The sequence below is a fragment of the Amaranthus tricolor genome, chromosome 11 (assembly GCF_026212465.1).
Source record: "Amaranthus tricolor cultivar Red isolate AtriRed21 chromosome 11, ASM2621246v1, whole genome shotgun sequence".
NCBI classification, from domain to species: domain Eukaryota; kingdom Viridiplantae; phylum Streptophyta; class Magnoliopsida; order Caryophyllales; family Amaranthaceae; genus Amaranthus; species Amaranthus tricolor.
Window position 1 is genome coordinate 21,442,716 of NC_080057.1, and position 12,436 is coordinate 21,455,151.

Consider the following 12,436-nt stretch of genomic DNA (forward strand, 5'->3'; position numbering starts at 1 on the left):
ATAGTCCCCTAGGTGAGGTTCGACGGGACCACCGTAAGGGGGGTATGAGCATGCTTGGGTCACTGGGCGCCGGATGGCCGATACCGCCGCTTGACCGAGGCGATACCATGCGAACCTTGCAAACCCCAATATGGTGGCCTCTTCACTGGTTTAGTACCCCAGTGTGTTAGTTTTTCCCGAAGGTAGGACCCGAGAGGGTCAGCTGGAGGGGGCATGAGCTCATACTTTGCTATGGGCGCCGGATGGCCGATAACGCCCTTGGCCGTGTCACTATGCCATGAATAGAGAAAGAATCCACTAACTTTGAATATACTCGAGAGAATAGTAGTTTGAAAGAAGTATGAGTAAATAGAGGTGTTTAGACAAGTGAGTAGACCCGCTATTGCCATACTATATCGTTGTCTATAGTTTTGTTCAATGACTCAATTGTTATAAGTTCATTAATTACTGACGTGTATGTGTTTGTTGTTGTTGCTCATGACTCTCTATGATGTTCCAACTATGACACATCTGACTATGGTCATTATGTTGAGCAGCATGAGGATTATAGCTTGACATGACAGGTATAGGAGCTTCTTTGCTTTGCATCGGGGAAAGAGCGGAGTACGGTCGTAACGATTGTGTACAAATTGTGTAATGCTTGTAGCTTCTATATTACTTATAAAGTTCTCCTTTGGGATTGTATAATTTCTTTTGTATGGGGCCATGTGACTCCTTGTATGATCCATAATTCCGCTGCGTAGTTTTTGGATGTATAATAGTGGGAATACTCCTTTGGTATCCGTCAGATCGATGCGTTAACACTGGAACCACAATCCTCATTAGAGTTGATGATTTGAGAAGCCGACGATGATTCTTTCCGTCGTGACGTATTCTTGAGGGCATTAAAAGACTTAGATTATTTTAAGTTATGTTATCCATATATATATTCTTGTCACATTCTCAGTTTCAGCAGAGATGTTGTCGAAATTTCCACTCAATCACCTTTTTAATTAATCTTTAGCGTTTATTGTAATTAATTATTTATTTATTTTTTTTTTCCTTTTTCTTTTTATGTAACACCCGAATTTTCCCCCTTCCTTCATGATTTTTGGTTTCGTGTAAGGGGCTGAAAATTCAGGAGTGTTACAATGAATCATAGAGTTTATTTATTTTATTTTGTATATCCAAGCTAACAAATGTTTCTCCAATCTTGTAACTTTTCCTAGTGCTTGCAATCGTTGTGTTTTAAATTTTTTTATTATTAATTTTTACGTTTCATTATTCTTAACATTTTGTGAGAGAAATATTATAATAGGAAAAGTTCATTAAACAACTTTTAAAATTTATTTGGAATAAATATTGAACCTCTTACTATCTCGTCTGTGTGCTTTATTAGTTATACGGTATTCCCTGTTTAAAACTCCTAGCACAATCCTACGTAATTACGTGAAACAAAAAAAACTAACATAATTAGACACATTTCTACCAATTCAATTTTGCCTATCGTTTTTAATTTTTCAAGTTTCGTTTTAGGGTGTTTGGTGATTAACTTTTTGTTGGCTTTTGGTGTTTGATTTTTTGAATGGTTAAATTGTCATAAAAACATTTGTTAAATAGCTTTTAAGTCAGCTAAAAAGTTAGCTTTTAAGCCAAAATCATTGACTTTTGTTTTTTAGCCTATATTTTTTTAACAAACAGCCAACAATTAACAATTAATATTTATCTAACATCTTAACATCTCCTGTCACAATTCACAAATCCTAAAAGTAGTTAAACGTATGAGATGGAGGGATTATGTGTGTTTTACAGAAGAAACTAATGAATTTATTATGTAAATTGTTGTACGATAGCGGAAGCAAAGGTCGAAAACAATAACGAAAACAATAAAGATTCAAACAAACAATAAAGAAAATTACACCGAGAAATTTAACGTAGTTCACTATCAATGTGATAGCTACATCCACCGGTACCGAGAATAAACTTTTCACTATAAACTGGGAGATTATAAGATGAACGAGAAACCACAATAATGGCTCTCCATGTTTTTTCTCTCTTCGTTTTCCTCACTTTGTGTTGCATTGCATCACCTAATTCTAATTACATGGGAGATTTATATATTACATCTCATAATAAGAAGAAAATAGGGTTAACTTATCAAAGTAACCGTCCAAAAACAAGTATAACCGTCAAAAGAACTTGGAAAAATTAAATCCCGCTCAAACCACACTGCTTCGCGCCCCTCGGCTTTGCGGCATGTGCACTACTCTCTACCTAAAACAGAAGCTTCTCTGCGCTTCGCGTAATACTCCGAACCCCGTGCATTCGTGCCCCGCGTAGATCTCCACACCCCGCGGATCTAGCCTTTTAAGCCCACACTTGATTCATCTTAAACCGATCTTAGACTCGGTTCGAATCAAAAAAATCCCAACGTAAATATTCAGTTCATACTTCTGTATTGTTATTCTCATTATCATGTACTTACTAAAATTTGGATAACACAAATCTTAACTAAATAAATATACGATAATATTGAGAATAATAAAAATTATAAACGGAACATAATTTATTTTTACAATATTTACTCCTTATAATACAATTCTAAGCAAAACTATGTATGTGTCTATATATTGTTTTAGCGTTGAATCCATGTAAACATTATTGATATTTTTTTGTAGTATTTGAGATATTTTTGCAGAAACTTCACATGGTAAGGGCCTACCAATACTACACATCTTTACTTGTAAATCATCATAAAAAGACAAAAAAAATAATATTAAAATATATAAAATTAAAAAAAATACATTAAAACAACAAAACTCTCACCTTATCACATCCTACCACATAATGGTGATTTATTAACCTAATAACAATTATTTACTAAGACTTTATCCCATTTAAGCCGACTTAGATCTTTAATTTTGGCGCAAAAGACGTTATGGTATGTTTTGAAACTTAAAATTCATATCTAAATATTGAATTGCCTCAAATACTGTGTTTGACAAATCTTGAATTTAAAAAAGTAAAATTAGATCAATTCTAAATAGAATTCCAATAAAAATGCAAAATCAATCAAGTATCAAAATTTACAAATTCAAAATATATAAATGTCATTTATAATTATTGAATTTGAATACTAAAATTAAATTCCCTATTTTCAAATGAATTCTAGGTTGCCAAACACTACCTTTATTATTTCTTCTACTTCAATACCTAATTCTCACTACTAGTAAAAATGTATTATCTCGATCTCTATTTTATTTGTTGCTTCTCAATTAGTTATATAGTTTATTTACTCATGCCGTAGCAACATGACAATGAATCAAGCAGCTCCCTTCTGTTTGAGAGTGATCTTATCCCCGAGACTGAGGGCGATGCCTTGTGTTTTACTCCTTATTCTAATGTAACCACTGAGCTTTCCATCTGATTGTTTCTCGATACTCGCATTTACCAAAGCATCTTCACCAAACACACTTTTAGCGTACAGGTTTGCTGCGAGAAAACCACATTCTCCTTCCAAGGCCGACCTGATACCAAACAGCAAAAAGTGGCATACATCAATTATCCTGGGTATATGAGAAAAGATGCCCCCATCTAGTAATTGGCCGGAAAATGGAAAATCGATAGAAGTTAAAAAGTAGCGCCACAGGACTTACGGTGGAGTAAGGCACTTCATGTTTGTAGATTTGATGATGTGGTCCAGGAATTCCTTCTCGTCTTGAATGATGGTGTTCACAGCAACCTGAAAGGGACAATAGAGTTGTAATATAAAACATCAAGCTCAGAACTAGGATCAGTAATCATGATTGGTTTCAGTGGAAAGCTTTGTTATGAAAGTAAGGTCAAAAGGCTACACTAGGTAATGGAATATTTACATATTAAAGTTACTTTAAGTTGACTAATTGGTACATGGACTCGTATAGTCATATTTGTATACAATATACCAGTGCAAGTAGCCAAGTATAAGAAACACGGGTTAACCGGAACATGGAAAATCAAAAATATAAATTCCTGATCCTGAGCAAGTAACAATAGCGGTAGAGAATAGAGACGTTTGTATAAATATGCAATAAACTTTTTTAAAAAAATTGTTCTGCAAAACATAGGGTTGACACAACAGAAAAACACCACAAAGCAATAAAAAGAAAACACCACCATATCAAGCCACATAGATATTAAGAAAATAATCACATAAGCACGTTTGCCAAGTTCAATAGTGACAAAAAAGAACAATCACAAAACAATCAACATATAAGTTTGCATTGCAGATTGTAAGGAGAGAAAAAAATTAAATAAAAAATAAAAATAAAAAAATAGATTTAAATCACCAAACAAATGTACTGGAACAAAGGGTCTCCACAAACTAATAAAACTGATGTAAGTAACTAATTGAACAATGAACTACTTGGGATATTCCAGAATCACGAAAAATACAGAGAAAAAAATAGCTTTTTGCCACTATAGTATTCAACATTTTACAATCCAACAAGCAATCCTGATCAAAAAAATTAGTCACTACCCAGAAAATCACACATCCAACACAATTCTGAATTTAAAAACTTTATAAGCAATATGAAAATAGTTGTAGCACAGTTAACAGAAAACACACCTTGTTTTCCCACTCAAATTCAGCCCACATAGTTCTGAATGCAACATCAGCACAGGTTGCAGGGGAAATGTAATCCATAATGTCAATGTGGATGTCATTGAGGACAACAACATTGCGTTCAAGCACATTTGAAGTCTCATAGACTATATTTCCAAAAATAACTCCTGTTTCAGTTGAAGAGACCTTAATGTTAGCCTTAATTTGTTTGCTCGACTCTGGTGCAAGAGTATAATTCTGTGGACGCTCCACAAGTTTAAGATCACCCATGGTTGCCAATTCCAGACATAAGTTTTGCAAGGTTTCCTTTGTTCTATTGATAACAGTAACATCAAGGACAATGTCATAATGATGAACAGTAACATAGGCCTCAGCATAAACAGGGTCACTAAATCCCGTGAGCTGTAGAATACGGTTGAGTTTATTTGCATCATCATTATCCTTAATAAATTCTCCAGTTGCACGTTTAAGATCATCTTGAACCTCATCTTCCAATTCCAACTGGCTCATTCCCTGAAAAAAAAAGATAAATTTTTAGATGCAAAGCCATTTCATATGAATAATCAAATATAGAAGTTGAGGTGAACTATGATGATGAAGTTATATTGTTGAATCTACATCAGCCATCAAGAAATTATGTGGTACATTTGTTTGAACCAACAGTAAATGATAGGTTTATTAGCCATTGGGTACATGCAAAAATATAAACTCCACAACAGAAATAACACCTAGCAAAGACAGAAGTTTACCAAAAATATATTCCTTTGTTCCCTTAAGTTCGCAACAATTACAAAATGTTGTCACATTAATTTGTGGTTTTGTTTTTGGGAGAAAAAGATAAAATATTTGAAATGTATGAATGTAATAAAAGACGTATGAGATGAGTATGGGGTAGCTACCAAAATAGGAAATGTAGCAAAGTTGGTGGAGCAAAACAAAAAGGAAATCGTAGCAAATTTAAGAGGGAGGACCGAGTCAACAATAATGAGCTTTTAAACACTGCAGTTGCGCACAATATTTCTTCACTAACTAACTAACTAGAAAGGACAATTTATTACAGTGCAGAAAGGTCTCTTGCAACCTTCACTGCAGCAATTAGTCATTTTTGATAACAAAAATAGAGCAAAAGCCTACAAGGTAAAAACCTTGTCATTAAGACATGAGAAAAGGCACTAGGTAGCTTCCCTTTGAGCTTAACTCACTTCTACTCCCTCCTATTCACATAAATAATCTATTTGTTAAATCATAGTTATATGAGATCTTATTTTATTCATCAATCACTCTTACTTTGTATTTTATTCTTAATCTATAAGTTAAATCATAGTTATATGAGATCTTATTTGACTTGCCTCAATGTAAGTTCTATTAATATCGACTTTTATAGTTTAATTATTCACAATTAGATATATTCAGAATTGAATTAATACATTGGCAAGCGTGCAAAACAAAATGAGACATTTAATGTGAACGGGACATTTGTTGATAAAGGAGGGAGAATTAGTCATCAAAACATAACAATCAGCAGAGAATAATTAAATAAAATAATAATTGCATATTTTAAACTGTAAATTATCTTTCTGTATGGAAAATGCAGATTGATGAAAGACTAGAAGTCAGTTAAAAAATTCCATTCAGTCCACTCAAATAGAATAAACAAGATGCACTCCACAATCCATCCAAAACAGCTATTGACAGAGATGAATTCACACTAACCTTTCTGCTCTTCAAATGATAGAAGTCAATAAGATCATCAGGTTGAGAGTGAGAAATCTGGGCCTTTGCCTTCCTCTCCTCAGTTTCACGGTACTGCTTGTCTGCAAGCATGTTAACAAAGCTTTCTTTGCAAGAATGAAGCCATATTTTTCTAGTTACATCCCCAGTATTGCAGAGAAGTCTGATGCAGAGAACAATCCTATCATAAGCATCATTGTCAATAGGGTGTGGAAGAACTGGTGATTGCCCCAGTTGAATCATGGAAACCATATACAACAAGGCTTGTGTTGTTGCCTTGTTCACTTCAGCCTTGGATGGTTGAACATCCTCCAACCTTAACACAAGCTTTGTCAAAGTGCAGGCAACAACAGCGCCAAGGAAAAAGTCACCAGAGAGCAGCAGGGATCTTAGATTTCCTTGAGTAGCCAATGACCCTTGAACCAAGGTGGGGGGAGACATAGCAGTTTCTAAGGCTGCACTTTGAGTGGCATATGTGCCATCTGCAAGGACCACAGGCCTTCTAGAAGAGACAGTGATACTGCTGGCTAACTGATCGCTCTTGGGAGCATCTTGTGCCTCTCCTTCAGCAGCAGTGTAAAATGGAAGTTCTCCAAGACATTGTTTGATGGTAGCAATCCCACTCTCAACTTCAGAGAGTGAAAGGCAATACTCCCCAATAATCCACAGAGCACAAGAACATACTCTTGCAGCACGAATCTGATAAAAGGTATCTAGAAGCCTTGTGATAATAGAAACTCGCAATTTGGGGTTAGTTTCAATAATCTCCCGCACAAAGACCACAACATCCATAGCTGAAGCAACATTTGTGTCACCAAGAAAATCCATTAGGACATGGACAACTGTGCTAGCAACCTCAGGGAATTTCATTGCACATGTATGGATGGCCTGAACAAGCATTTGCCTATACTTTCCATTCTTCTCAAGATCCACACTCTGAGTCTTCACGACTTCCTTCTTCAGCATTAGAACTACTTCATCAACATTCCTTGGAGTAATTAATTCAAGGGCGATATCCAACGTCTTCCGCCTTATGTCTAGATTGGGACTAGAAAGAGCACGAAGAATATCCATAATCATTTCAACCATGATCTCCTTATGAGAAGTCTTCAGCTCAAGCAACCGGTCAAGCACAATAAGCTTAACATTGTAGTCACTTTGAGACTGCAGCAGCTTACAGTAGGTATCAGCAGCTTCTTTGATGGCTGTAGGAGCAGACGAAAGAGATACCAGAGTTCCAGCGCATTCATATATAACAGCAGTCGACGGAGCAGTAAGCAAAGATATTATGATCTTAATATACTTCCCCTTCTCATGTTTATTAGTCCGGCAAACCTTACGAATCAACTCCAAAACCACCATCTGAAGCTGCTCACCCCAATCCAAGATCCTATCAATGTGGGTAAAAAGATAACTAACTGCCTTCTCTTGAGCACATGTAAACAGCATAAGGAACGCATTCCTCTTTGCTGAAGGATCTTGCTCAGTGGAGAGCACTTTCTCAATCGTTTCAGGTGCATCTGCCATGAGCTGCTCTCCTTGCGGAAGCTTATAAATTGCCATAACAGCAAGTATAGCATTCCTCCTTACGTACGGATGTCTATGCTCTAAATTACTCAACACTGATGGAATCAAAGGCTCAATAATCTCACTCTCATTCAACCGACACAAAAACCTAAGTGTCACGCCACGAATATACTCATTTGGATGTTGCAGATTATTCCTAAGATTCTGACAGATCAATATCATTTCAGGAAGAACTCTCCCTTGACTATCAGTCTTATCAATGATTTCCAAATAAAGCAGTAAAAGCTTCTGAATAGTATGATCTTCTGACTGTAAAACGTACCGAACAATAGTGATGAACAACTGCGGTATCGTTTCACCGTTAAGTAAAAGCATCACAGCCTTCATCATTGCCTCCACTTTCGCAGGCACATCATTTCCTTCCAATGCTTCCTTGATCTCATTTGCTAATGCTGGTGTTCCCTTATCAAAGTGCACCAAAAGTGTACAGCTTTTCTCCATAATTTCAATTTCTCTTTCTCAGATCTGTTCATATAAATTAAAACTCAAAATTAATCAAATGGACGTTTTTATAAATCAAACCCTAGAAAGCAAAAACTAGAGAAACAAAGCCCTAATCTAGATTGCAATGATGAATTGACAAAAATTTCATGATCTAACGCGTCTAAGCAAATAACAAAGCACAATTAAATAAAATAAATGAAATTATTAGAAATTATCGATCTAACGCGTTCAAGCAAATCACAAACCAAATTGAATCAAATAAATATCGAATAATTGTAATCGAAATGATCAGAGAAGGCAATCGGGAAATGCACCTGATGTCGAAGGATTGAATGACGCTGATTGAAACTGAGATCTAAAAATGAAAATGATTTTGATGATTTTGGAATCACAGATCTGAGGAGAGGGGAGTTGTGTTTCTGGTAGTGTTCAAGAGAAAATTACTAATTTGTAGAATTGTAAGCCTGCTTGACTACCAGGAGTACCGATATTTTAAGAGCCATGAGGTGCCTCGTCTAAAAAATTGACACAGTTGTATTTGTATTTCTATATATACTCCCTCCAAACTATTTTTAGATGCAAAGCCATTTCATATGTATAATCAAATATAGAAGTTGAGGTGAACTATGATGATGAAGTAATATTGTGGAATCTTCATCAGCCATCAAAAAATTATGTCGTAAATTTGTTTAAACTCCACCTAACAGCTATTGACAGAGATGAATTCACACTAACCTTTCTGCTCTTCAAATGATAGAAGTCAATAAGATCATCAGGTTGAGAGTGAGAAATCTGGGCCTTTGCCTTCCTCTCCTCAGTTTCACGGTACTGCTTGTCTGCAAGCATGTTAACAAAGCTTTCTTTGAAAGAATGAAGCCATATTTTTCTAGTCACATCCCCAGTATTGCAGAGAAGTCTGATGCAGAAAACAATTCTATCATAAGCATCATTGTCAATAGGGTGTGGAAGAACAGGTGAATGCCCCAATTGAATCATGGAAACCATATACAACAAGGCTTGCGTTGTTGCGTTGTTCACTTCAGCCTTGGATGCTTGAACTACTCCTACCTTAACACAAGCTTTGTCAAAGTGCAGGCAACAATATATATATATATATATATATATATATATATATATATATATATATATATATATATATATATATATATATGATCCATTGAGAAGAGGTTGAAAATGAGAAGGGTAAGAAGGATTATACACCCTTGATTTCACTAAAATAAAAAAAATCTATGATCACGATTGAACCAAAAACTCATAATTGTAAAAGTAACTATGTTACATAGAAAGGTAAGTATATAATAATTTTTATAAATGTTCTTAATTTATAACATAATATTCTTTTTTTATATATAGTAACCAAACAAAATCAAACAAAAATCCTTCTCATCCTTCTCATTTTAAAATCCTTCTTATTTGATCATATATATATATATATATATATATATATATATATATATATATATATAGCACAAGTTTTTGTATGAGATGGTCTTACAGTGAGACGTGCTTTATAGTTAAGTTAGATAGTTTATTAATAAAAACTTTTAGCTTAATGAAAATTTGAGAAGAGTAAGCAATTGCATATAAAAAATTTAAAAAACAAGAAATTTAAGAGCTTAATTTCCAAAATAAGCACTTTTTGCATAGAGCACAAGATAGGTGTTGTTCGTTGTTATTAACAACGAATAAAGTAGTTTGGTCAAAAAAATCAAGGTCTTTGTTCGCTGTTAGTATCAGCGAATAAAGATTTTGACCATTTTTCACCAAACTTCTTTTTTTGCTGTTAGTAACAGTGATCAATTACGAGGCTAATAACTTGCTTGTTCCAATTTTTAGGCTTTTAATTATTAAAATCACCAAAACTTGTCCGAGACCGTCTGAAATTTAGACCAAGAGTGGGTCGGCCCAATTCACGCGTGTAACAACATCACACGTTTTTCCTTGTTTTTTCCATTTTCTGGGTATTTATCAATTTTGACCTTTAAAGGTATCAATTTCAACGTAAAGTAATACTTAAACATATCAATTAAAGTAAAAAATTTCAATTTGAACCTTTAAGTGATCAATGTTGACGTTAAACTGATCAATTTCTATCTAAATATGGTTCTGTTTCACAATTTTAAAACGAAGTTATTCAAATGGTATTATGCTATCATATGTAGATGAATTTCAAACAACAAATGAATAGTCAATAAAACTATCAATAATAATGTTAAAACTATTAATATATTAAATTTGAGCTAAATGCTATATACAATATATCTATATAATTTGAATACTGAAGTTTAAAACGATAATTGAAGATTAGAATTTCAAAATTGAGCTAGATTATAAAACATCATTGTCAAATTATATCTCATAATTTAACTATTAACATATTCAAGTTGAACTTAAACCTGTATAATATCTTTGTAGACTTTGAAATACTTATTTTGAAAAAATTGAAGCTTATACTTTCAAATTGAGTTAGATCATAAAATATCAATTGTCAATTTATAAGTCAATAATTTAACTATTTATTCAATTTGAACTATTTACAAATATATATAAACGTGTTGACGAAAAAGTAATATCATTATTGTTGATCGATTATTAAAGAGTACAAATACTCTTATGTTCCATTAGAACCATCATGCTGCATTGAATAAATGTATTTGTATTGTACAATGTTTTAACACTATTGTTGATAGTGTTATTGACCATTCATTTGTTGTTTAAAATTCATTCATAGAATGATAAAATAGTACCATTTTATTAACTACGTTCTCAAATTGTGAAACATAACCATATTTAGGTAGAAATTGATCAGTTTAACGTCAAAATTGATCACAAATAGGTCAAAATTGAAATTTTTTATTTTAATTGATTTGTTTAAATTTTACTTTAAGTTAAAATTGATACCTTTAAGGTCAAATTTTGATACCTTTAAGATTAAAATTGAAAAATGCCCAGAAAATGGAAAAAACGAGAAAAAGCATATGAGGTTGATACACGCACGAATTGGCCCGGCCCAAATTGACAGTCTTATTACGAGGCCGTCTCGTCCAAGACCATCTGATTAAAAATAACTGTACTTTTAAATAATAGGAATGTTAATTTTAGGCTCTTAATCCATGATTTGAAAAAAAATCCCATAATTATCAACTTTCCCAAATTTTTAGGAAATAGAATAGGAAAGTTAATTTTAGATTTTTAATTAAAATAACTTGTTATTTTAATTAAAAACCTAAAATTAATTTCCATATCCTATTTCCTAAAAATTTGGGAAAATTGATAATCATGGGATTAAGAGGCAAAATTAACTTCTCTATTATTTATAAGCTACATTATTTCTAATATTGAAAAGCCTAAAAATAAGTCTTGTAGACATTGCCCAAGAAAATAGCAATTAAAATTAGAAAACGTAAGTAATTAGTCTTGTAATTGTTCGCTATTAATAACAACGAACAAAGAAACTTGGTCAAAAATGGTCAAAATCTTTGTTCGATGTTACTAACAACAAACAAAGACCTTGACTTATTTGACCAAGGTTCTTTGTTCGCTGACAGTAACAGCGAACAACCCTCAACCTATGTTTTGGGCAAAAAGTGCTTATTTTGGGAATTAAGTTTAGAAGTTCTTATTTTTTTATATTAATTTGCTTATTCTTTTCAAATTTTCTATCATAATGAACCTTTTGTATGGGCTCGGTTCTCAGTGAAATGGTCTCATATAAGAAGAGTTGATAATACAGAGATTGAAAATAATAGGGTCATTTGATTTGTTGAATCATATTAAAAAGAAGTTGAAATGATTAACTGGTAATAAAAGAAAGAGGTGGAAACATTTTTAAACAGTTTAATAAAAGAAAATTTGTAGCAAAGTAAAAAACAAACTTAAAAGAAAAGGATGATTATCTCTTGTTATATACTTGTTCATATTCTCTTTATTTGTCTCATTTTCTTATTGGTAAGTTAACCTTAGCTGTTTTATTTTCTTTTTTGACATTGATTTGTTTTACCAAATTTTCCTCATTTCCCATATGTAATTATAAGATTAACCTCACTTACCAAATTAATCTAATCTTAA

General features: G+C 33.2%; 1 protein-coding gene across 2 annotated transcripts; it reads right to left on the minus strand.

Annotated features, from left to right (window-relative positions):
- Positions 1 to 2,997: 2,997 nt before the first annotated feature.
- LOC130827723 (coatomer subunit beta-1-like) lies at positions 2,998 to 9,433 on the minus strand. Of its 2 annotated transcripts, none has more exons than XM_057693560.1 (5): positions 9,083 to 9,433; positions 6,299 to 8,368; positions 4,589 to 5,098; positions 3,636 to 3,721; positions 2,998 to 3,506 (listed from the first exon to the last, which is right to left on the minus strand). In XM_057693560.1, the coding sequence occupies exons 2-5, from the start codon at positions 8,342 to 8,344 to the stop codon at positions 3,302 to 3,304; spliced, it is 2,847 nt and encodes a 948-aa protein (XP_057549543.1). In that variant the 5' UTR covers positions 8,345 to 8,368; positions 9,083 to 9,433; the 3' UTR covers positions 2,998 to 3,301. The 2 variants fall into 2 exon arrangements, with proteins under 2 accessions (XP_057549543.1, XP_057549542.1); XM_057693559.1 differs by having other exon boundaries at positions 3,018 to 3,506; positions 8,662 to 9,420.
- Positions 9,434 to 12,436: the final 3,003 nt, after the last annotated feature.